The 27214-nt window shown below is 38.8% G+C and overlaps 1 protein-coding gene across 1 annotated transcript in view; it reads left to right on the forward strand.

Moving 5' to 3' along the window:
• The first annotated feature begins 6995 nt into the window (after window positions 1-6995).
• Window positions 6996-27214, forward strand: part of SEC24A (SEC24 homolog A, COPII coat complex component) — a 60563-nt gene continuing 40344 nt past the window's right edge. Inside the window, exons 1-3 of the mRNA XM_068535914.1 lie at window positions 6996-7587; window positions 20517-20999; window positions 25314-25484. Of these exons, the coding sequence (XP_068392015.1) occupies window positions 7491-7587; window positions 20517-20999; window positions 25314-25484 (751 nt within the window). The 5' untranslated portion in view covers window positions 6996-7490. The remainder of the gene's footprint in view (window positions 7588-20516; window positions 21000-25313; window positions 25485-27214) is intronic.

A 27214-nucleotide genomic window follows, 5' to 3' on the forward strand; every position in this document is an offset into this window, starting at 1 on the left:
TGCCAGAACTGCTTCCCCAAATCTCTCCTCTCCACCCAGGTAACTCCTATACACTCTTCAGGTCTCAGCACAGATAGCTCTCTCATCAAAGCCTCCCTCTCAGACTTGGTTAAGCCCTCTATTTCAGGTTTCCCCAGCAACTGTACAATTTACCTTATCATTGAAGTTATCTTGCTTATAATTTTACAGTTAAATATGTATGATTATTTATCTATAGCCTCCCCCAACAGGCATTCTAGAAACTTCCTTAGGTCAAGAACCATATCTGCCTTTCCCCTCTTAAACCGTTTTCAGTGCTTGGCATACAATAGGTGCTTAATACATATGAGCAAGTGATTCATTCATAATATGAAGGACTCCTAGCTACATTTTTGTCCTCAAGGGGTTAAAGAATTTCCCTGGAGTCCATTGGTCTGAGCTGGAGGAGCCTGCTGTTCCAGTCTGGGTTCACCTCTATTCTCCTTTCCACTCACCTAGTCTTAAATTCAGTTTGGTTTAATAAATACTTTTAAGTAGCTTGAGGCACTTCACCAGGCTCCTCAAGAGTACTCCACAGCTCTTTTCCTGGATTGCCTTTCTTTCCTGATATCCCTGGCATTTTAGTGAGCCTTTAGATAGAAATCTAAATTATGATTCCTGCTGACTTCAGCAACAGATTGTAAATCCTCTAGGAATGGGGGAATGACAATAAGCAAGACAGTCTCTTTCCTCCAGGGCCTTTTGGTTTGGCAGGGAGATGTGTTTGTTCACAACTAACTATAAAAGAAGGTAGGAGGAGAGAAAGGATAGCAAAGTACAAACTTATGGTAGGGGTGAGGAGGTGGAGAGGCAGGAGATATCAGTGTTTGAGGAGAGTCTAAAGGATACATAAGATATTTACCCCCAATCTTTTTGAAGATTGTTATTGTTATAAAAGTAATACTTAGTCATGGTTAAAAAGTTTGGAAAATCCAGAAAAACATAATGGAAACAAAAATCACCCTCTGTCACACCTCACAGATATAACCAGTTTTATAAGATTATAATCATACTATGAACACTTTTGTAAAACGTTTAAAATTAAAAACATTCCCATGTAATTAAGTATTCTTCTAAATCATGAATTTTAATGGCTGCATTTTTATTTATTTATTTATTTTTGGCTGTGTTGGGTCTTCATTGCTGTGCATGGGCTTTCTTTAGTTGAGGCGAGCGGGGGCTACTCTTCATAGTGGTGCACGGGCTTCTCATTGCGGTGGCTTCTCTTGTTGCGGAGCACGGGCTCTAGGCGCCCGGGCTTCAATAGTTGTGGCTCGCAGGCTCCAGAACGCAGGCTCAGTAGTTGTGGCGCATGGGCCCAGTTGCTCCACAGCACGTGGGATCTTCCTGGAACCAGGACTCAAACCCATGTCCCCTGCACTGGCAGGCAGATTCTTTTTATTTTTTTTAAATTAATTTATTTATCTATTTATGGCTGTGTTGGGTCTTCATTTCTGTGCGAGGGCTTTCTCTAGTTGTGGCAGGCGGGGGCCACTCTTCCTCGCGGTGCGCGGGCCTCTCACTATCGCGGCCTCTCTTGTTGCGGAGCACAGGCTCAAGACGCGCAGGCTCAGTAATTGTGGTTCACGGGCCCAGCCGCTCTGCGGCATGTGGGATCTTCCCAGACCAGGGCTCGAACTCGTGTCCCCTGCATTGGCAGGCGGATTCTCAACCACTGTGCCACCAGGGAAGCCCTGGCAGGCAGATTCTTAACCACTGTGCCACCAGGAAAGCCCAATGGCTGCATTTTTAATAGAGTATAATAGTTAAGAGTACAACCCCTAGCTATAGACTATGGTTCTAACATTATTAGCCACTTGAAGTTTCAGTTCCTGTATATGTAATATGGGGATTAATATCCAGCAGGGATAATATATCATAATGAGAGAATAACATTCAGAAAGGAATAGAGATGGGAAAAGCATCAGGCAAGTATTATGGTTTGACTAAATAGCTTTCGACAGGACTACCAGGGACCTTGACTCCCAAACTGTAGAGACTTTCGGAGGTTCTGAGCAGAACAGGAATATGGTCAGCCATATTTTTGAAAGTTTGCTCTGGCAGCAGTGCATGGGTTGTATTGGAACAGGTCAGGACTGAAAACTGAGATCAGTAATGAGACAGCTGCAATCACAGAGGTGAGAGGTAACATGGGGCGGTGCTGGGTCAGTGCGAACAAAGAAATAGGGAGTCAGACATGACTGATTACATGTTGGTAGCAAAAGTAAAGGAAATACCAAAGTTCAAAGTTTTAACTTGGATTAGTGAGTCTACGTCTATCTCCACTACAACCACCTTACTGCAGGCCACCATCATCTGTGGCCTGGGTTACTGCAACAACTCTTCTTTCCCCACCAGTCAATTACCCTCACAGCTGTTGGACTGATTTTTTTTTTAATGGATTCATCTTAAAGCATGAATTAGATCAAATTACTCTGCTGTTTACAACTCTTCAATTGCTTCCCAAAGTCTGTAAACTCTTTACAATGCCTTATAAGGCTCTTGCTGCTCTGCCTCCTGTATTTCTCAAATTTCACCTTGTGCCATTCTGCCTTGTTCACCACAGCAAGCTTATTCCTGCCTCTGGGCTTTTGTAGGTGCTGTTCCCTTTGCCCAGTGTCCTTCTTCTCCCCATCTTCTCCCTTTGTATGGCTAGCTTCCTTGTCCTTTAGATCACAGCTTAAATGTTACCTCATGTCCTAACCCTCCTATCCAAATCAGATCCCTGCTTCCTATTCTCTATGTCACTACCAATACCTCAACAGCACTTATCAAATTCAAAATTTATAAAGATATATTTATTTACATTTTTATTGCATTTCCTCCACTGTAAACTCCACAGAAGGAAGAGATCCTATCTATCCTGTTCTGTTTTTGCTTGGTGCCTGACATATGGAAGGAATTTAATCAATATTTGTTGAATGAATGAATAAATCAATGAAAGAGCTGATGAGTAGAAAGTACGATGAAAAGATAGGTTTAAAGGGGAATCTCAGATCTCTGATACCGTGGTGCCAGGGTGTGTGTAGATGGGGCAGGGACAGAGCGATATCTTTAGAGTTAGAAAAGGAAAAAGAGTTGGCATTTGATATTGTACCTCCAGTGCTACTCAGGGGAGATAGGGTCTGACCAGAGGCTAACACTATTTCAACTACACTACCAGGTCAGTATCAGATGGGACACAATGCAGCGTAATAGTTAAGAATAAAAGAATTAGAGAACAACATAGTTTAGAAACAAGTGCTAGTGGTGTGGTTTGGGCTACAGTTGCAGTATGAATGTAGTGAATTAGTGAGGCTCAAAATATTCAGAATAGAAGAATGGAAGAGATGACGCTTTAAATTTATCCATTCAAAAATGTTTATTGAATACCTGTCAAGTGTGAGGCCCCAAGCCAAGTGCTGAGAATACAGAGGTAAATAGGACACTGGCCCTGGTCTCTACTTTCTTACAGTCTAAATAAGGAGACAGACATGAAATCAAAACGATTACCCTGGGCTTCCCTGGTGGCGCAGTGGTTAAGAATCCGCCTGCCAATGGAGTGGACACGGGGTTTGAGCCCTGGTCCGGGAAGATCCCACATCCTGCAGAGCAACAAAGCCCATGTGCCACAACTACTGAGCCTGTGCTCTAGAGCCCGTCAGCCACAACTACTAAAGCCCGCGTGCCTAGAGCCCATGCTCCGCAACAAGAGAAGCCACCGCAATGAGAAGCCCGCGCACTGCAACAAAGAGTAGACCCCACTTGCCGCAACTAGAGAAAGCCCACGCACAGCAACAAAGACCCAATGCAGCCAAACATAACTAAATAAATAAAATAAACTTATATATAAAAAAAAGTTACCTTAGAATTGTCACGATATGTATAGAATTTTATTCCACTGAAGAAAGATAAACATAAACACAAGTATATAACAATGATGAGAAGTGCTATGAAGAAAAAAAAGCAGGGTAAGAGGGATAGAAAGTGAGCACGGAGGGTATGTTGTTGTATAGGGTGTTCAGAAAAGGCCTCGCCATAAGGTATCATTTGACTAAAGAAGGGGTGAGAGATTGAGCTAGATGTGTGTCTTGAGGAAGAGCATCCCGGGTAATGGAAATAAGTATTAATGCAGACTTGTGCTTGGGTAGCTAGAGAGATAGCAAGTGCTGAGTGAGAGGGAGTGTAGAAGATGATGAGGGGAGAGAAGTAGCAATGTCAAGTCATCTGAGGCCTTGTAGGCTATGAGTAGGACTTTGGATTTTACTCAGAATGAGATGAGAAAAGCCATGCAGAGAAACTTTAACTTGATGGAGCAGGCAAAGGGAGCAATTACAGGTTTAGGGGTATAGGAAAATAAAAATGGAGTCAGTACTTAGGAGCTCCATTCAGCATGAAGGATGGATGGGAGAGATTGAAACCAATAAGACCATCCCAATAGCTCAGGTGCAAGATGATGATAACTGACCAGAGTGGGCAGTGAGAACTACATAAAGATGAAACGTTTTCAAAGAAAGCAATGGGATTTACTGGTTTGGTGTGGGGTGACTGTACTTGTAATGTACCTTCAGAGCTACTGACTTCAGATACAGACAGATGTCCTGTGAGAGGCAAATGAGGCCAGAGGAACTGTTCCTAAAGTGGAGCCACAAGAGTTTCAGAACAAACCTCCTGTTTGTAATTGAAACTAGTTCTTTGTTTGTTTGAAATAGAAAAAAAAAACCCAAAACTAGAAGACCTAATATAATTTCCCTTACCCTGAAAAGTAAACAGGATTGATCCTGCTTATCAGCTGACAATTCAAGAGTCATGAGCAGGCAGGCAAAGTGGACTTAGGCTGGTGTGAGCCTAAGTCCACTTCTGCAAATCAGCAAATTTTATTAGGAATGCATCTCCCTCTTTTGGGTCTAAATAAGTAATCAAATTTAATGAAATATTCTTTGTATAGTGTTGTCTCCTTACTCAAACACTTTTGTGTCACTTATTTTGTTGTATATAATTTTCTTAAATAGGGTTGAAGGCTCTGAAAATAATATGCAGAAAATGTGATTCATAGATAAAAATATGAAGGGGCATATGCAGTAGAAGGGTCCTGTTGTTCTGAAAATCAAGGATAAGAAAGTAGAATATATTACTGACATTAGCTTAGAAAAGTGTATGGTAGTGTAGGGTAGATATAAATAATTGACCAAAGAAATATCGATACCCTTAACAACTGGTAATAGCACTAATAATTTTTCCATAAAATTTATGTGGCCAACTTAAAGAAGCCAGAGAAGGATTTGGTAATGTGTGGATAATATTTAATAGGAAAAGCACTTAAATGTTTAAATATGTTGTCTCACCTCAGTTATTTACACTTACCTTCCAACTATTCCTAAGGGTGTGCAGATGACAAATTATGCGTTTTTCCTCAATATTTTAAAGCTGACTACATTGAAAATGTAAAAAACACTTGAAAGGCTGAACCATTAATTTTGTTTCTTGTTTTTGTTTTTTGGAGTGGGGGTCATAATAGCAACAGGGATACTTAGGGGTGGAACACATTTTAGAAGAAGCACTGTTTACTTATTAGCAAATTATTTATGTTTATTTAACCTGATTTAACCAGAGGTTATTTACTTTTTAAAATGGCTAATTCTTCTTCATCAGTATTTTTTTTTCTCAATACAGATATTGCTTAAACAGAACAAAGTCCAGAGAAACCTTGATTTAACCAAATCAAATTCCTGTGCCAAGGTCAACAAACCAAGATCATTTAAAAGTTGAATTAAAAAAAAAAAAGACGAATTCAACTGAAGCAAGTTTGAGACCAGGCCTAAGGATCTGCTCTTTTGAAGAGCGACGCTGACTTTCTGTCTGACCTCAGGGAGGTTCAGTTTCTGAGGTCTATTTTCTCTTTAAACCATTAAGAGGCTTGTGTTTGTGTATCTTTTCAAGTGTTCTTGGGATATGTGATTTGGGATTTGGTTATAGGGGCTCTAAGCTGAAAACAGTTTGACCAAAAGTATCATCTTCATCCTAAAGAAGTCTTGTATATCGTACAAAGGAATTTAATTTTTCAATTTCATACACAGCAAACACATTTTTACACATCTGAGGCAAATGATAAAAAAAGGATAAAAGTTAACATTTAGTTATTTGAATTCTTACTGTTTTTCAGGCATCACACAACAGTTTAGTTCTTACTCTTTTTGTATGTAATATAACATTTCATAATAGGCATTTGATATTAAACGAATTAAGTAAGATGTATTTCACCCTTCACCGGTTTTGAAACTGTTGGCATGACATTTTAATGAACAGTACAAATCTGCAGTCTAAAGAAGGGCTTTATTATCAGCTCAGAACAGGAAAGCCTAAGTATAATGAAGGTGGCTAAGATGACTGCTGAGATCATTAATTATGTTGTCTAATCACTCCAGTTTCTACCTCCTTTTGGCCTCAAAAGTAAAAAAAAAAAATCTACTTGCAAGGAAAAAAAAAAGTCTCCTTGACTAGAAAGGAAGTTTGAATGTTGTACGTTACTGCAAACTCTTAGAAGAGGAAATAAAACTGCCATTTAAATATGTTGTTAATGAACTTTGGCGTGAGTATGCTATATGAATCAGCGAGTTTCAAAATTAAAATTACTTCTGAATCCTTCGGTCAAAAAGCAAAGGCCTCCTCTTCGATTTGATTACTCTGAACACATGTACATAATTAACCACTCCTTTTTAAAAAATCTCTTACAATTTACACCTGGAATATGATGATGAAATGTGAAATGAAATACTGCGACGAACATTAATCGGCTCAGCTACTCGGCATAGTCTCAGCAGAGGACGATGACGTCTGTCCTCTCAGGTAATCTTCACAAAAACTCGAGGAGAGGAACTGTCATTCCCACCCCACGAAAGCTTCCACTGAAACCCTGACTGCACTCAGATCCCGGCCGTGCCGGCTCGATGACGTTCATCACGGCGGGGATTTCCGTATCGGTGACACACGCCACTTCCGGCCGACGGTGAAAGTGACGTGGCAGGAGAGGCCGAGCTCCGTCCTTCGGGCCGGGACACCCGGAGCTGTCAGGTGGCTTCAGGGCAGCCCTGCGGTGAGAGAAGAGCTCACCGATACCGGCGGCAGCTGCGAGGCCGGAGCCGGAAGTGCCACGTGTCCCGATTGCGCCTGCGCGGCCGGGGGCTGACAGGCAGTTCCGGCCAGGGCCTCCCTCCGTCTCTCTCCGCTTGGTTGCTGCCTACCAGCCCGGCGTTTTCGGCCCCACCGGCCCGACTTCCAAGCTTTAGCCCCCAGACCAGGCAGTCACCGCCGGCGGGCTAGGGAGAATGCGGCGCCATGCCTAGGGCTTCCTGCGCCGCCCTCTCTCTATCCCGCCTTCAGTCCTAAGTCGTTAGCCCCCCTCCCTCCGCTTCCAGCAGTCGTCTTTCAACTCTCGGCTTGGCGCTGCCGCAGACGCCAACCAGCCCCTTCCAACCCCGATAAACATCGTCGTCATGTCCCAGCCCGGGATACCGGCCTCTGGCGGCGCCCCCATCGGCCTGCAGGCCCAGAACGGGGCCGCCCGGGCCTCGGGGTCTCCCTACACCAACGGTAAGTGCCGCCCGGGGGTGGGAGGTGGGGACGGCGGGGGCGCTGGGGACGGCAAAGTTTGGGCCCCGGCTCGAGCTGACCTTTGGTTGCTGCCGCCGTCTGAGGGGAGGGTGACTTCCCTGCCCGGGTCAGGAACGGCTGGAGGTGGGAGGCTGAGCCACGGACACCGCGGCTCGTCTTTGTTTTTCATATTTATTTATTTATTCTTTCGTTCAGCACACAGTCGCTGAGCACTTGCTGTATGTAACGCCCTGGGTATACATGGGTGAAGAATACATATTCGGTCCGTACTTCAAAACTGGCGTACAAGGCTCATAGTGTCTGTTTATGTGCCTTTCCCCTCCTCGCCCCTATCACCCATGTTTTCTAGAGAGCAGGGTTTGGGGTCTGATTCATTTCGGTCCCGTCGGGCCTGCAGTGACTTGAGGGTCGTACTCAGTGTGAATTTGCGGAGACGAATGGATGATTGTGCCTTGGCGAGACCTCCTTAGGGCCTGCTTCATCTCTCCCTGAACCTTCCCCGAATTGTACTTAGGCCCCCTCGTTCAGTTTTTCAGCTTTAGAAGGGGAGGATCTCCTGTTTGATTTCCAGAGGTCTTTACATCACTTGGAAGGAGGTTGGACACAAGTCTCTGGACCTCTGACCAGAGTGTACATGTGGCACTATAATTTGTCATTTGGTGTGAGGGTGTCTTCTAATTTTATACCCCTTCTAGGATTCTTTAAATTGTCGTATGTTGTGATTTGCTAAGTTTATTATAATCGTTATAATAAAGACAGATTTTCTGCCAACAGTTTGCCAAGTTACCAATCTACTTATAAATCTTTGGTTCTTAGAAACAAAACTGGTAGGATAATAGTAAATGTAATGCTTAAGTTGCCCATTGGAATCTACGATTGCTGTGAAGTTCGAGAAAATAATGACTAAAATAGCTAATTTACATTGTTTTTAGAGACTACTGTTTTCTTTACAAAGAAGGCTCTAAAAGACTTTTAAAAATGTCTATGAGTAGGCAGGTATGTAGGCAGAAGCAAGAATAAGTGGGGGTAAGCACTGAAATGGTGTTAAGTTGAATCAATTGTTCTTTTTCAAATTTATGGTAACATTATGTAAACTACATTTTATTTTAGGCTCTTTAGTTACATTTTCACCGAGGATGAAATTATTTTAAGACATTTCACTTTAAGGTCAAAACTCTTAAGCAAGATGTCATATGACTGTGGCTTTTTCTTATAATCTATAAATTGCACTTTTGCATGCTTTAAATGGCAAATCCTGTAAATATGCATGTAAACTTATATGTAAGTATATTTTTGATAATTTTGAAATGTTAAAGCAATTTAGCCACTGTATGTACTGTATTGGAGATGTTGTCGCTATGTTGATTTGATCCAGTCCAGCAGACATTTGTTGCACACTTAAGTTCTGTCCTTGGGAATGTAAAAGAGAGTAAGAAAAGAGTCCCTGTACACAGGTTGCTCAGAGCCAATTCTGGAGTCAGATAGGGAAGGAAATCATAGGATTGCAAATATGTACCCCTGACTTTTTTTTTTGAAAAGATTTATTATTTATTTAATTTATTTTTGGCTGTGTTGGATCTTTGTTGAGGCACGTGGGATCTTTGCTGTGTGCGGGCTCTTCGTTGCAGTGCTCGGGCTTCTCTCTAGTTGTGGCATGCAGATTTTCTCTTCTCTAGCTGTGGCACGCAGGCTCCACGGCGTGTGGGCTCTAGTTGTGGCGTGTGGGTTCCAGAGCGCGTGGGCTCTGTAGTTTGCGGCACACGGGCTCTAGTTGAGGCGCGTGAGCACAGTAGTTGTGGCACGCAGGCTTTGTTGCCCCGCGACATGTGGGATCTTAGTTCCCTGACTAGGGATCGAACCTGAGTCCCCTGCATTGTAAGGTGGATTCTTTACCACTGGACCACCAGGGAAGTCCCTAGCCCCCACTTTTTAAAAAATAAGTTTCAAGTGTATAGCATTATAATTTGACATCTGTATACACTACAAAGTGATCACCACCACAAGTCTAGTTACCATCCATCACCATACACAGTTGACCCTTTCACCCATTTCATCCATCTCCCCAACCCCCTTCCCCTCTGGTAACCACTAATCTGATCTCTATATTGATGAGTTTTTGTTTTATTTTGTCTGTTCACTTGCTTTGTTTTTTTAGATTCCAAATATGAGTGAAATTTTATGGTATTTGTCTTTGTCTGCTTATTTCACTTAGCATAGTACCTTCAAGTTCCATTCACGTTCTTGTAAATGGCAGGATTTCATTCTTTTTATGGATCAGTAATATTCCATTGTGTGTGTGTGTATTTATCACATCTTCTTTATCCATTCATCCATTGATGGACACTTAGGTTGTTTCCATATCTCGGCTGTTGTAAATAATGCTTCAGGGAACACAGGGGTACATATATCTGTCCGAATTAGTGTTTTTGTGTTCTTCAGATAAATACCTGGAAGTGGAATAGCTGGGTCATATGGTATATACCCTTGTTAAGATATAATTTTAACATTCTTTTTATAAGCCCCATTTCTAAAGTTTTTTGAAAAAGTATTCTCAGTAAAATGGCTAATGTCCTGTATTGGGTTCCTTTATTGTTCATCCCACTAATAATAAAGAGAGTAGGGATGTGGTGGAGAATTGGAGGGAAGGATATTTCTCTAGAAGGTGAAAAAAAAGTTCAGTGCTGGAATCTAATTTTTTTGGTTAATTCTTTCTAGGCACTTATTGCTGCTTAAATATTCTATTGAATTCCCTTACGCTTCAGGTTTGATGTAGCTTGCTTAAATTACATATTACAGTTTAGTTGGATCTTTTGTTTTGTTTTGTTTTTAGATTATAATCTAAAAGGTGACTGAGGAGTCACCTTTTTCATTTTTCTGTAACTTGCTTTCATATTGTATAGTGTCATTGTATTACAGAATGCCTCACATCTGGACATTTCTTTATGTGGTTGATTATTATATTGCACTACAATCCAAAGGTTGTCTAGACAGGTTTTTCTAAGTCTCTGTGTAGATTTGTGTACACTTATTTCCTTTGCAGAAATTGATGGTGAAATTGCAAGACTACTTAAACTGGCAGATCTTCATCTGATTACCATGTAATAAGGGCTAAAGGCAAATCGTGACTCCCACTTTTTAAAAAAATTAATTTATTTGCACAGGGTCTTAGTTGTGGCAGGCTAGCTCCTATAGTTGCAGCTCAAGGGCTCCTTAGTTGTGACATGCAAACTCCTAGTTGCGGCATGCACATGGAGTCTAGCTCCCTGGCCAGGGATTGAACCTGGGCCCCCTGCATTAGGAGCACAGAGTCTTAACCACAGCGCCACCAGGGAAGTCCCATGCCTCCCACTTCTAATTAGCTTCCTTATTGACTATTTGAGTCAATTTGCTAAGGCAGTTAGAAACTATAGTTTTATTAATAGTATTTTTTGTAATATTATGTAATATTCAACTTTTCCCCTTATAGATTGAGTGAGGAGGATATTCTACACCCTCTCTCCGACCCAGATTACCCTGTTATAAAATAATACTAGTTTTCCCTCTAGACTGTAAGTCCTATGAGGACAAGAATGTCTGTTTTTGCACATCATCCTCTCTCCAGTAGACTCACACGATTTCTAGCACATTTAAGGAATTACCAGTTTTATCGAATGAATATCCTAGAATTGGGTATTTTGCAGTTTAGTTCACTAAACACGCATTAACTTGTTCATGATAAGATTTGAGCTCATTTTCAACTTCTTTTTTTTTCTGGTGAAATTTTCTGTGGATTTTTGTACAATAGTATCAGCTAAAACACAGTAGAATATGGGGGGCTTGGTCATCAGTTTAAATGCTAGACTTGTGCTCATATCTCTATTTTAGGCATGACAGAAATGTAAATCTGTTTTAGTTTCACTATGAGGAAAACCATATTTATGATGTATTTTTAATGTAGGAAGTCTTTAGTCGTGATCAAAGCATGTTGAGAATAAGATTGGCATGTGGTCTATAACACTGATTGTTGTGGCTGAGTTCCCCTTAATGTTTTCAGTGGGCACAGTAACTTTGGACTCTCATAAGACTCTTTGCATACCTCTAATAGAACTTACTGCATTGAGCTTCTGGTTAGTCTCTGCTGTTAGACTGGGAACTCCTGAAAGACATAAAATAGTAACAATAAGCACTAACATTTACTGTTTACTTACTGTATGCCCAGTCACTGTGCTAGGTTGCATTATATGCGTCATTTCACTTAATCCTCACAACAGCCCTATGATAAGAGAACTGTTAGGTTTACTGACCAGGAAACTGAGATGAGTGGTCAAGCAACTGGTTCAAGGTCACACAGCTAATACATTGTGGAACCTAGATTTAAACTAGGCAGTCTTATTTAACCACTGTTATTCAATTTACCTGGTAGTTATGCCTGAATCAAGGATCAGAACCTTCTCTTTGGTTTCTTTATGTAGGTGGATACATATAATTAGAGTAAACATTTGCTGATATTTTTTGAAATTGCCACCTAGCTTAGTTTCCTTTGGATTGTAATTAATATATGACCTGACCCTCACTTTTGTTAGTATTGAGTCCATTTCTTTGCTGTTTCAGTATCACATTTCATAAATGTCTTGTAGACCCTGAAATTGCCCATACCCCCACTTTGATTCTTAGCATTTGCTCTTCCCCTTTGATTGCTTTCTTAAAGCCGGTACGTATGTCTAGTGACTGACCCACAAGCTGTTTTCATGCAGTAGCATCCATTTGTTGCACTTATAGTTGCAATTGGTCAACTCTTTAAGTGATCAGAGTGTATTTTGATGTGCGGGATCTTTTTCCTCTTACCTTACTATTAAATTTATGTGAAAAGGTAGTTTATTCATTGTGTTCTTGTGACTGTTCAGTAGGCTTTCTTGAAGAAACTTGTAAAGTTAACCTTTATTTTGTATTCATTGAGATAGTGTATCAGAAGTATCTTTTAATTTTTACATTCTAGATTTCATGAATAATAATATGTCAATCATTTTTATATGTCATTGGTTTCTAAAGTTCACAAAGTTCATTTTGAAGTATGTGAGAATCACCAGTACATGAAAATTTTATTAATGTAGATTCTGGGATTCCATTGAGTCCTATAGAATAGAAATTTACAAAGGTAGAACCTAGTATCTCTTTGTTTTTGAAGCTGCTGGTTGGGTGATTGAGAAGCAATCACCTGCATCTATTTTAATCTCTCATTTGTTTCTTTTCTACTGTTTCTAATTTGGCTTCTACTTCTATACATCCACCAAAACTGCCCTTAATAAGGCCACAAATGACTTCTTGGTTATTAAGTACGAAAAATATTTTTCATTCCTTTTTTTTTTTTAATTCTTTTTTTTTTAAATTTTTATTTATTTATTTATTTATTTATGGCTGTGTTGGGTCTTAGTTTCTGTGCGAGGGCTTTCTCTAGTTGTAGCAAGTGGGGGCCACTCTTCATCGCGGTGTGCGGGCCTCTCACTATCGCGGCCTCTCTTGTTGTGGAGCACAGGCTCCAGACGCGCAGGCTCAGTAATTGTGGCTCACGGGCTCAGTTGCTCCGCGGCATGTGGGATCTTCCCAGACCAGGGCTCGAACCCGTGCCCCCTGCATTGGCAGGCAGATTCTCAACCACTGCGCCACCGGGAAACCCTCATTCCTATCTTTTAATTGCTCTCTTTTACCTAAAATGTTGGTGTTCCTCAGAGCTTTCTGACCTGGTTCTCTTCTTTTTCTTCTTTTCTTAAAAAAAACAAAAAAACAAAAAAAACAATAAACACAGTAAACATTTATTATTTCACATAGTTTCTGTGGCTGGCTCTTTTCTTACTCTGTGCATACTCCCTGCATGATATTATTAATTCTCATGATAGCAAATATTGCACATATGCCAGTGAGTTCCAAAGTTATATCATAAGCTGAAACCCATCTAGATAGATGTCTTTCTATTGGACATTTCCACTTGAATCTCTTGGTGACACCTAAAGTATGTTGAAAATAATTCTTCATTCCCTCTTTCCTTTGCTATTCCCTGCCTTCCCCAGTTCTTTTCTCCTCCTTCTGTCCCAGTGAATGGCACTGCCATCTACTGACTTGCGCAGGTCAGAATCCTGGGAATCATCCTTGGTTCCTTCCCCACTTCAATTCCACATCAATTTGTATATTCAGTCCCCATATTCAATTCCACATCAAATTCCATTGGTTCAATTTCCTCTATCAGTTTTTTTTTTTTTTTTGGCCACACTGCGTGGATTGTGGGATCTTAGTTATATATACTATATACCATCTTAATAGGGGAAGGGGAGAGAGAGAAGGGTACTTATGGGAAAACAATTTTTAGGAAAGATAAATTGGTCCTTAGTAGAATAGATGGGAGACTTGATCATTTTGTGACAGTGTATGTTTAGGTGTGGTGTGGAGACTTCTCATCTCAGGTAATGAGGCAGTCTTCTCTGGTTGCTCCTGGGGAGGAGATTTATGACAACTTAATTCTTTTGAGTTCTTTTGGGAAGCTCTGCTTTTGGGCAGGTAAGTGATTCCCGAAACTCATGCCCTGTACTCAAAATAATTTCTATGCCATGGTGGTATATTCTGGACCCCTTTAATGTCTCTGATCTATTATTTTGATGGGCTACATAATTTATTAATGACTTCAAAATAATATTAAAATCCATTTAGTAAAAACTTCATTACGTATTTACTACTGCATTTCTAATGAACTATTGCAAGTTGATACATATAAAAATAAAAATTTCACATTATAAGTCACTCAAAATGGATCTATGATAATGACTACTACAAAGCAGGTTCTTTTGTATTTGTCTTTCTACTGTGTGGTCTTATGACTGCATATTCTTTTCATTTTCTTCATTGATATACTGTAAGACTTTTGCTTATTTTGTTCATTTTGATGATATTTGGCTTTCACTTGGGTGCACTTGGCTTGAAGGCCTCTAGCATGATTGGCCTGTGATAAAACAACAAATAAAATACGAGAGTGGGCCATGAAATCTTGTGGCAATACTAGGCTGTGAGATGTTGGTTTTTATCCAGATGACCCAGAATATGCTTATAAGTTAACTTTTTACAAATGTTTTCATTGATTCAAACACCTCTGTATTCCCACTGCTGCTGTTTAGTCAATTATTTCTTACCTGGATTACTGCTATAGACTCCAATCTCTTCCAATCTCTGATCTCTCCTCCAATCCCCAAGAGGTTCTTTTATGTCCTAACCTCCTGCCTCAGTTCAGACATTTGACTCAGTCACTTGACTCTGCGGTGCCATACTGATTTTTCAGACTGCCCTTTCATGACCACAGGCGATTGCACATGTTGTTCCTTTTTCTTGCACATGTTGTTCCTTTTTCTGGGAACACCCTTGACAGTCCTTTTCCTGGGGCTAACTCCTATTATCTCTTAAGATTTCACTCTGTTTTGTCCCTGCCTGGTTATATGTCTTCCTGTTTGGACTATAGCTACTTGAGGGCAGGGATGGAGTGGACCTTACTCACCTTGTGTCCTCAGTAGATATTTAGTAAAGTCTGTCTTTTCAATTAGTCAATGAATGGAGTGTTCCTAACCATTTGTAGTAAAATGAATGATTAGCCTAAATATAGTGTTGACAATAAAATTAATTAATAGTCTAAGATCTAAGAAAGAAATGAAAATTTTATTCCAACCAACCTGAGGATTATAACCCGGAAGACTGTGTTTTAGAGAGCTCTGAGGAATATTCCATCTGTTAGAGGTCAAAGTACAGTTATATACCTTTTTGAGACAAAGGAATATACATCAAATCACGTATTGACAGTTTACATAATCCAGATCTGCATGTACAAAGCTAGTAGTAGAGTGTTCTTGGCAGAGTAAAAAGTGAAGAACCCTACAATAGAAGCATTTTTAAGCTTGTTGAAGGAACGTTAAGAAGGTGGATGTGGCTGGAGCTGAGCAGAGAGGAAGAGTAGGAAGTTCTTTGAGTAGCTTGCTAGTAACGGCCTTTGACCATTAAAACAGAGTAATTGGGGCTTCCCTGGTGGCACAGTGGTTGAGAATCTGCCTGCTAATGCAGGGGACACGGGTTTGAGCCCTGGTCTGGGAAGATCCCACATGCCGCGGAGCAACTAGGCCCGTGAGCCACAACTACTGAGCCTGCGCGTCTGGAGCCTGTGCTTCGCAACAAGAGAGGCCACGATAGTGAGAGGCCCGCGCATCGCGATGAAGAGTGGCCCCCACTTGCCGCAACTAGAGAAAGCCCTCACAGAAACGAAGCCCCAACACAGCCAAAAATAAATAAATAAATAAATAAATAAAAAACAAACAAAAACAGAGTAATTGATGTCAGTTCACATAGTGACCTTACCATAAGCAGTTACTAAACTCAAAGAATTGGTGTTCCATTATATGGACAGGGCTTTGAGTCTCTAGTGGAAATTATTCATTAAGCCATTTTGGATTGTATGATAAACTGTTATAAGGTAGAATTGTAAAGGTATGTGTTTATTTGGAACTGCAAGTCTGCTCCAAGTCGGCTTAAATACAGCCTGCATAGACATCTTTCCAAAGTTAGAGATATCAGATAAAAAGACCCCTTGGCCTATACAGATGAACAGATATTATTTACTAATAACAAAGTCAAATTAGGATGGAAACAGCCTAATAAGAGAAGAACCATGCATAATTAATACAACAAAGATAGAACTAATGAATCTGTGGTTCAAGACATTGGTTTATTGTCTGAGTTGACATAGTCTATGTTAAACCTAATCTTAAAGAAAAATTGAACTTTATATTAAAATTTGTTTAAAGAACAAGTAAAAAACAAATAGAATCAGAAGACGACAGGATACTTACTTCCAGATCAGAAAGAATGTATTATCCTGGCACTGTTTCATTAAAATGAAATGAATGTTCAATATTTTAAAAAAAGAAAGTCGGAAATGAGACCAGAAAGGAGGCCAGGGACATAGAGGATATTATAAGCTAAGATAAAGACTTTGAAAGTTTTGAGTAGGAAGTTGATATGATCCATGTTTTAAAAGGTAATAGGATGTGTAGGAAATAAATCATAGAGGGATAAAGGAGGATGCAAATGTATCAGTTGGTCACGGGCTTTCAGACTTTGACTATAATCTACAATAAGAAATATTTTAGTGACCCAGTATATATATTCATATATGTATGTATTTGTAATGAAACCTTACAATACTTGCCTTATTACATGTAATGTCCTGCAATATTTTCCATTCTTAACTATGTTCTTTTTCATTACTGAAAAGATAGTTTGTAACTCATTGATATTTTCCTTTTTTTTTTAATTAATTAATTTTATTTTTTGGCTGCATTGGGTCTTTGTTGCTGCACGCAGGGTTTCTCTAGTTGCGGTTAGCAGGGGCTACTTTTCATTGCGGTGTGCCTGCTTCTCAATGCAGTGGCTTCTCTTGTTACGGAGCACGGGCTCTAGGCGCGTGGGCTTCAGTAGTTGCGGCCCATGGGCTCAGTAGTTGTGGCTCACGGGCTCTAGAGCACAGGCTCAGTAGTTGTGGCGCACGGGCTTAGTTGCGCCGCGGCATGTGGGATCTTCCTGGACCAGGGCTCGAACCCGTGTCCCCTGCATTGGCAGGCGGATTCTTAACCACTGCTCCACCAGGGAAGCCCCTAAATTTAATTTAAATAAGGTATAAGACATCTTTACGAAAAAAGCATGAAATATAATTGGAAGATATAAAACAAGTTTTGAATAAATGGAGAGATACATACCATGTTTATGATAGAAAGGAAGTTGTTTTTGTTTTTGTTTCTTTCCTGCTGTGCTGCATGGCTTGTGGGATCTTAGTTCCCTGACCAGGGATTGAACCCTGGCCCTCGGCAGTGAAAGTGCAGAGTCCTAACCACTGGACTGCCAGGGAATTCCTGAAAGATTTTCTATCATAAAATGTCAAACAATCCAAAATGAGTATATAAATCAAATGTAATTCCTATTGACATTTTACTTTTTTTGTGTGGGAGACTGCATAGTCTTATATTTTTGTGTATGCCTGAAAATTTTCATAATAAAAAGGTTTATAAGAAAGGTATCATACTTACCTCTCTATAACTTCCTTTTTTTCTCTTAGTATTCTTTTTGTAATTTATTTCAGTTGGTAGATGTACATCTGGTTTATTCATTTTATTGATAATTAGCCCATTGTGTGACTAATCTACAAGTTATTTATTCAATCTCCTGCTGATGGATATTTAATTTGTTTCCAATTTTTCATTATTATAAACATTGCTGCAACTAACACATATGGATCTATTTCTTTTGTCCTGGAAGGATACCTGTTTTTTTTTGTTTGTTTTTTTTTGCAGAGCAATGCGTATAGACTCTCTCTCCCCAGCTACATATTACTTATGTGTGTATGCTTTTGTAGGCCTCCCAATCCTACCTCTCTTTCTATATGCATATGCTTATGTATGTTTGTATAAGTATTGTGTAATTTATGAAATGATTCAAATTAGGCTGATGATATTTGTACATTGGTTGCATGGATTGAGGGGGTATGATTGGAAGATATGTATTTTCTTTTTATACCTTTTGAATGTAAACAGTCCAAAGAAATTAGGTTTGTATGCGTGCCATCTTTTAAAAAATATTCATCTTATTTCTTTTCATTGTTTAGTTTTATGGGCAAAAATGACAGCATATTCCCGAGAAGTGATTCTAGAGATTAATTTTTTAATAACAGCTTTAAAATGTACAGGTCAATGATTTTTAGTGTATTCACTGAAAATTGGAACCATCACTACAATCAGTTTTAAAATATCTTTATCACCCCAAAAAAAGAAACCCGATACCCATTAGCAGTTACTACCCATTCCCTCCTTCCAGCTGCTGTAACCACAAATCTACCTCTGCGTTTGTGGGTTTTCCTGTTCTGGACATTTTATATAAATGATTTATACAGTGTATGATCTTTTGTGACTAATGCCTTTCAGTTAGTATAAAGTTGGGACTTCCCTGGTGGTCCAGTGGTTAAGAATCCGTCTTGCAATGCAGGGGATGCCGGTTAGATCCCTGGTTGGGAAACTAAGATCCCACATGCCGCGAGGCAGCTAAGCCTGCAAGCCACAACTACTGAGCCCACACACCACAGCTAGAGAGCCCGTGTGCTGCAACTACAGAGCCCACACATTCTGGAGCCTGTGTGCCACAACTAGAGAGAAGCCCATGCACTGCAATGAAGAGCCCACGTGCCGCAACGAAGGATCCCACGAGCAACAACTAAGACCTGATGCAATCAATAAACAAATAAACATAAAATGTTAAAAAAAAACCCAAAACATTAATAATCTCAATAGTCTTTAAAAAAAAATAAAGTTTTCAAGGTTCGTCTGTATTATAGCATGTCATCAGTACTTCATTCCTGTTTATGGCCAAATAATATTCTATTGTATGGTTATGCCTCTTTTGTTTATCTGTTCATTAGTTGATGGACATTTGGGTTGTTTCTCCTTTTTGGATACTACAAATAATGATGTTATGAACATTTGTGTACAAGGTTTTATGCAGACGGGGAGTGGAATTGCTGGATTGTGTAACTATGTTTAACATTTGAAGAACTGCCAAACTATTTTCCAACGTAGTTGCACCGTTTTACATTTCCACTAGCAATGTATGAGCATTCCAATTTCTCCACATCCTTGTCAACATTTGTTACTTTCCAGCTTTTTATTTTTAACCATCCTAGTTGGTGTGAGTGGTATATCACTGTGGGTTTTTTTTCTTTTTTTTTTTCTTGGCTGCATTGGGTCTTTGTTGCTGCGCGCGGGCTTTCTCTAGTTGTGGTGAGTGGGAGCTACTCTTCGTTGTGGTGTGCAGGCTTCTCGTTGCAATGGCTTCTCTTGTTGTGGAGCACGGGCTCTAGGTGTGCGAGCTTCAGTAGTTGCAGCACGTGGGCTTCAGTAGTTGTGGTTCCTGGGCTCTAGAGCACAGGCTCAGTAGTTGTGGTGCACAGGCTTAGTTGCTCTGTGGCATGTTGGATCTTCCTGGACCAGGGATCGAACCCGTGTGCCCTGCATTGGCAGGCGGATTCTTAACCACTGAGCCACCAGGGAAGTCCCTCATTGTGGTTTTGATTTGCAGTTCTCTAAATGACTAATAATGTTGAACATTTTTGCATGTGCTTACTGGCCATTTGTTTACCTCTTTGGAAATATATTTGAATGCTATTTAAAGCCTTTGCTCTTTTTTTTTTTTAACATCTTTATTGGCGTATAATTGCTACACAATGGTGTGTTAGTTTCTGCTTTATAACAAAGTGAATCAGCTCTACATATACATATATCCCCGTATCTCCTCCCTCTTGCGTCTCCCTCCCACCCTTCCTATCCCACCCCTCTAGGTGGTCACAAAGCACCGAGCTGATCTCCCTGTGTTATGTGGCTGCTTCCCACTAGCTATCTGTTTTACATTTGGTAGTGTATATATGTCCATGCCACTCTCTCACTTCGTCCCAGCTTACCCTTCCCCCTCCTGTGTCCTCAAGTCCATTCTCTACGTCTGCGTCTTTATTCCTGTCCTGCCCCTAGATTCATCAGAACCTTTTTTTTTTTTTAGATTCCATATATATGTGTTAGCATACGGTATTTGTTTTTCTCTTTCTGGCTTACTTCACTCTGTATGACAGACTGTAGGTCCATCCACCTCACTACAAATAACTCAATTTCGTTTCTTTTTATGGCTGAGTAATATTCCATTGTATATATGTGCCACATCTTCTTTATCCATTCATCTGTTCTGTGGTCATTTTTAATTAGGTTATTTGTCTTTTCATTGTTGAGTTGTAAGAGCACCATATGTTTTACTGTATTTTTTAAAGTATTGCTTTATTTGTTTGTAAAACTAATTTTTCCTCCTCTTATTGGAAGGTCCTGTCCAAAATGCACTGATGTCTTCACAAGTGTCAGTGAGCCAAGGATATAATTCTCAGCTTCCAGGATCCTACCCTCATCTAATACCAGCAAAGACTTTGAATCCAGTCCCTGGACAGTCTAACTCTGGTGGTTCCCAGACTGTTTCTCCACTAAGTAATTATCAGGGACCTGGACAGACTGTTTATAGACCATCTGTGGCTTCTAATCCAGTGACACCTTCACTTCGTAGTGGTCCTGTTCCCCAAATGCCACTACCTACTTCTCAGAACCCAGCTGCTACACCAATGCCTTCTGGTAGCTTTCTTCCTGGAGCCAACATACCACCACCTTTGAATTGGCAATATAACTATTCGTCACAGACAAACCATTGTCCTCGTGCGTCATCCCAACCGACCATGTCTGGGAATACAAATTTGACAAGTCCTCAATATGTTTCTTCTGGAGATACTTCACTTCAAAACGACTTCATAAAATCAGGTAGAGTTCCTATTGGACTGCTTAAAATGTAGAGATGGGAAAATTTTGCTTGTTTAAATGTTTTTAAATTATTATTTCAACCTTAAAATCATATGGAAGGCTATTGATATTTTTGATCATTGTTAATCTTTAAATAGATTACTTCTGTAATCTTTGGGTCAACTTAAAATCATGATTGTTTCTGCTTTGCTTCTTTCCTTTGAAGGTATCCTCTGAATTTCTTTGAGTCACCCATGATATTTCAGGGTTTCAGGTATGCATGCAGAACCACTTACTTAAGTACTGGCCATTACTTTTATTAATGGGTTTCCATCTTGTATTCTAGGGAAGCTTAATCCCTGTGGTCTCTCTTTGGACTTGATCTAAGGCTTGGCTTGTCTAATTGTTATGGCATAGACAATTTTTGGCTCCAGAAACCAGAGAATCCTGGAAGGGCAGGTGAAAACAGACAGTACTTTTGGAGTGAGGAGTATTATTGAGCACATCCGTGGTCAGAAAGCAGTGCACAGAGATTTATCTCTGGTTTTTTTTTAGGAGTTTTATAACTTTAGTTCCTACATTTAGGTGTTTGATCAATTTTGAGTTAATTTTTGTGTATGGTGTTAGTAGGTAGGGATTCAGCTTCATTCTTGTGCATGTGGCTATTACAGTTGTCCCAGGACTATTTGATGGAAAGACTATTCTTCCTCCCATTGAATAATTTTGACGCCCTTGTTGACAATCAGTTGATCATAAATGTAGGGTTTATTTCTGTACTCTGAATTCTATTCCATTGATCTATATGTCTATTTTTATACTAGTACTAAACATCTTGATTAGTGTAGCTTTGTAGTAAGGTTTGAATTTGGAAAGATTGACTCCTCCACCTTTTTGGGTTTTTTTTCAAGATTGTTTTGGGTGTCCTAGGTCCCTTGCATTTCCATAAGAATTTTAGGATTAGCTTGTCAATTTTTGCAATAAAAAGACAGCTGTGATTTTGATAGGGATTGTGCTGAATCTACATCAATTTGGGAAGAAAGCTATATACTCTTGGACTGACTTTGATCATTTTATTTTTTAACCTCAGTGCTTGGTCATATATGGTTCAAAAGTAGGTTCATTTAACCGTTTCACTATTCCCTTTTTTTATATTAAAATTTGTCTTAAACACTTATCAACATTAATAGTGTTACTTTGAAAAGCATTTCGGATTCTGTATTGGGATCTGCAGGTTGATTCTGCTCAGCAGACATCCTCAAGGAAATGAACTAGTAAAAGTTTCCAAGTGAAACAGTAATATCAGTCATTACCTTTTTATATTCATTTGTATTTCTGCATCTAGATACTACATGCACTTCATTAGTTTTGTAGTTTGTTAACTGCTGAAACTATTTTTCTTAGCCTCTTGACTAGCCACTGGCCCTGGTGAATGCATTTTGGACTTGTAAAGATTAAGGCTGCTTCTAGAAACTTAGTTTCTTTGGAGAGATCTTCTGATCCATAATTGTTAGACCGAAAATCCTTCTGATTACTTTTATTCTTATTCATTTGACACCATGAGTGAGCATCAATCACTTGAAGTTAATGAACATTCACTTCTTTATTAAGGTAACATTTATTATATAGAATTTTAGGTCACATTTTAGGTAACATTTTTAGGTAACATTTATATAGGTATCATTTATTGAATGTTATTTTCCAGCACTTTACCAAACTTTAATGTGTGTTATCTTATTTAATCTTTACAGCAGTAGGTTTTATAGATAAGAAATGTGAGGCTTGAATAATTTTCCCAAAGCCACAAGAAAATAGGTTGGGAAAAGGTACTATTTAAAAGTAGGTGTAGGGGCTTCCCTGGTGGTGCAGTGGTTGAGAATCTGCCTGCTAATGCAGGGGACACGGGTTCGAGCCCTGGTCTGGGAAGATCCCACATGCCGCGGAGCAACTGGGCCCGTGAGCCACAGCTGCTGAGCCTGCGCGTCTGGAGCCTGTGCTCCGCAACAAGAGAGGCCGCAACAGTGAGAGGCCTGCGCACCGTGATGAAGAGTGGCCCCCACTTGCCGCAACTAGAGAAAGCCCTCGCACAGAAACGAAGACGCAACACAGCCAAAAATAAAAAATAAATTAATTAAAATAAAATTTAAAAAAAAAATTAAATAAATAAAAGTAGGTGTAGCCTCTCATTAAAAAGCACGTGATCAATAATCTGAAATATTTTTTTGGCTGTAACAGAAGCCCTCAGGTAGAGCACCTTGATTACAGCACAGATGTGGTGAAAGAGACATAAGGAAGTGCCAAAACTTACGAAGGTTTCTATATAAAAGAAGGGGAAAGAAATATACATAAACTAATAAAATGAACCTAAAAGAAATGTATGACTGCCCTTCTCTTTTCTTAATGAGAACTCTAAAAAAATTCCCCAGTTTTTACCTCTGTTTTTTCATCATTGTTAGTAGGTGCCTGATTGTCTGATCTCAGAACTGTATCTAGGGATTTCCTTGGTGGTCCAGTGGTTGGGACTTCGCCTTCCAGAGCAGGGGGTGCCAGTTCTATCCCTGGTCAGGGAGCTAAGATCCCACATTCCTTGCGCCCAAAAAACCAAAAAAACCCATAAAACAGAAGCAATATTGTAACAGATTCAATAAGGACTTTAAAAATGGTCCACATCAAAAAAATCTTTAAAACTCCCCCCCACCCCCGTATCTAAGTTATGCAAATTTCTAATTTGCATATTAAAATTCTCTGACTTTTTTTTCTAATGGGACGCCTTTTAGCATGTAATTAGTTTTAGGGATCTCAGAAGGCAGATTCTGAAACTCTAACTATTAGTGTTCTAAATAAGAGTCATTCAACTTGAAAAAATAATGTCTATTTTATGAAATGTAGCCTATTCTGGATTCAACAATATTCCTCTTAAAGCTGTGAAAAATCTCTATCAGCTCACTTGTATTCTGTTAAACATTAGGTTGTTACATCTTTGTGGCCAGATGTATCAAACATTCTTATTCATGCTGAGTTGCAAATGTACCTTGCCCTTTTGTTCCTTTGACTTGTCTCTATTGCCATAGATATGTATGGGTGCTTCTTTGATAAGGGAGTTACATGGCAGTAATCTTTGTCTTCACTTTTGACAACAGGGCACTGATTAGTCTTGTTGGGAGATCATTTTTCAATTTGGCCCTGGAGAATTGAACAGTATTGAAGAAACATTGAAATTTTTCATATTTGGGTCTTTATTCCTTTGATTTTACAAAATACAGGGTTTTACAAAATACAGGTAGAATATATTATATGTAAAATTTATTACCTATTTCACTTACAAATTCAGAGGATTAAAAGTCTTGTAATGAAAAATTAAATCACATGTATTTTATCAGTAGTATTATCAGTAGTATTTTATCTACTTTGTAGACTTTGTTCCTCCTCTTTGGCAAATGAGAAGGTGGAAGCAGTATTATTGATTTGAATGAACAGGTGGTTGTGGGTTTTGGAACTTTCCATGTCACACAGAAGAATTTCCCCAAGAGTAACTGACAATGTTTTTACAGTAGTCAGAACTTACTGTCCTAATAGAAAATTGGTGAAATTGAGGCAGTGAGATACTGGTAGATACAAGGACAAATACCATGTCATTTCTTAGTTTAGTTTGATGGGTACTTTTAAACCTCTTGGATATCAGTGTTTCATAAGGTTTATACGTAAACTTTGGATCATTTCCTGATTTTTAAGCCTAGGGAGCGTTCTTAATATAGTATTTAAGCAATTATTGAAAGTAAACTACTTTTAATTATTATTAGGTAAACACTGAACAGTGTACACATTTATTATCTATTTTAACAGGATATACCCCCCAAAAAATGAAACAAAATGAAATAAAACTTGGAGAATTTAGGATAACCACAGTAGTGTGTAGTTTTAGAAAGCTAACTCTAAACCTAATTGATGATAGTGAATGGACTATATTGATAGGTATTCATAAAGTTTTATTAATGTTAATTTCTACTGGAATATTTGATGTGGGCTGTTGAAACTGTGACCAGTTAATGAAAAATTAATCAATAAACAGGGCATTGTATCTACTCTATAAGTGATTTGATGCTGACTTTATACTGCTTTAATAATTGACAGGTAAGACTTATGGTAGGAGAGACTTGGAAATGTGTAAAGTATGCATATAAATTAGAAAGTCATTCATCTGGGAAGTTAACTTATTTCTAGTGATTTTTGGTTTGTAGTTGAAATATAGATTTGGAAGTTACTTAGATTCGGTAAAAGGCCGTTTTGGCTTTTTTCTTAAGTTCTTAAGTGACATGTGAAAAACCACTGTTTCCATAGGATCTGCACCCCCCTTAGTGAATCCACCTCTGCCTACCACTTTTCAACCAGGAGCTCCTCTTGGGCCCCCTCCAACTGGAGGACCACCTCCAGTGAGGGCCCTTATGCCTCAGAAATCAACACATAGAGCTGTGCCCCAGCCCACCTTTAATTCAGCTAGCAACCAAGAAGGTAAGCAAGACAAAAACCAAGTCACGTCCTAAAGTTTTGACTCAGGGTGGAAAGATGAATATTATCTGAATTCCGTGCATTCAAGTCATATTCTAACAGAAAATCTAGTTTTTTTGGTTAGGGATGCTCCTCAGGAATTTAGAGTTTAAAAAAGTTTCTCGGTATTCCACTGCCCTATTCTGGGCTGTGGAATAGCTTTTGGGATCACTGTTGACTTTTTTTGTTGCTGTGCAGATTTTAAAAATCATGGCTATAAAGTTACATGTCTATTGGGAGAGGGAGGCAAGAGAGGAACTTTTGCTTTTCTGGACATGATGTTAGAACTATCCTTTTAATACATTGGCCCTTTTTTATGGAAGCAGTATTTTGCTTGCCATCCTTACTGTAAATGTAACAAATATTTATGAGCCTAAATAAAAAGTCAAATATACAAACATTTTGATGTTTTATAGTTTTAAAGCATTGTCTTCAGAGGTAACTTTAACATATAAGTTTATTAATTTAAACAAAATACTTTATAAAGTAAGAAATTTGATTTTAGCCGTAATATAACCATTGCAACAAGATTGGAAATAGGAAAACAGAAGAGGAGGGGAAAAAACCACTGCTCATATCCTACTACTCAATATAATCAATATTATCATTTTTGTATTTTCTTCTACCATTTCCTTTTTTTAGTATTGTTAGTAGGGAAAAAACTGACCTGTGTATAATTTGAAAAGAATGGTGTTAACAATGAGTAACAAAATGATAAAGCCATGTCCCACTGGTTGCCACGTGATAATTTTGAATATCAAGCTACAATAAGTATTTAAACTTTTAACCAACTAAAAATATGCTCAATGTTTTTGTTTGTTTCTACAAAACAGTTTTACTAAGGTTTTCTGTATCAACTCATGGCTAAAGACCTGGTGGTCTTGAGAATTGGAAAGGAGTTACTAACTTTATTGAAACTATTAAACTTATCTATTTGGTGTTAAAACTGTTAAAAGTTAGCACCTTTATACTTAGGTGCTAGAGGTTGATGCTATTCATTGATTTTAGTTTCTTCTGTACCCAAATTAGAGCTAATAAATAGCAGAGGTACCTAATGATAAATTTTTATTATTCATTTTAGTGGTTGTTTGCCAGACCAAAGCAATTGTTCTAATTAATATATATCACCTTAAAGTTAACTCTAGATTCTACTCTGTTCCATATTTTTATTTTTTAAATTTATTTTCTTGTATTCTATTTTTTTTGAATTTTATTTTATTTATTTTTTTATACAGCAGGTTTTTATTAGTCATCCATTTTATACACATCAGTGTACACATGTCAGTCCCAATCTCCCAATTCATCCCACCGCCCCCACCCCACCCCACCCCCACCACTTTCCCCCCTTGGTGTCCATACGTTTGTTCTCTACATCTGTGTCTCAATTTCTGCCCTGCAAACCGGTTCATCTGTACCATTTTTCTAGGTTCCACATATATGCGTTAATATACGATATTTGTTTTTCTTTCTGACTTACTTACATATTTTTAAAAAAAGGTTTTTATCCTCATAAATTTATTTCATCCTTAAATAGTATTGATTTTGGTGACTTATTTTAGTGCGTACTGCTCCTTAGAAGTTTTTAATGCTGCTCTCACAACTGGTAAAATCTTTCAGACAGTATATAATTTTATAAACTACACAAAGTACCATTCTTTTTGGAAGCTTATAAAGTTATTTGAAACTTTTGTATA

This window comes from Eschrichtius robustus, chromosome 2, assembly GCF_028021215.1.
Source record: "Eschrichtius robustus isolate mEscRob2 chromosome 2, mEscRob2.pri, whole genome shotgun sequence".
Lineage (NCBI taxonomy): Eukaryota > Metazoa > Chordata > Mammalia > Artiodactyla > Eschrichtiidae > Eschrichtius > Eschrichtius robustus.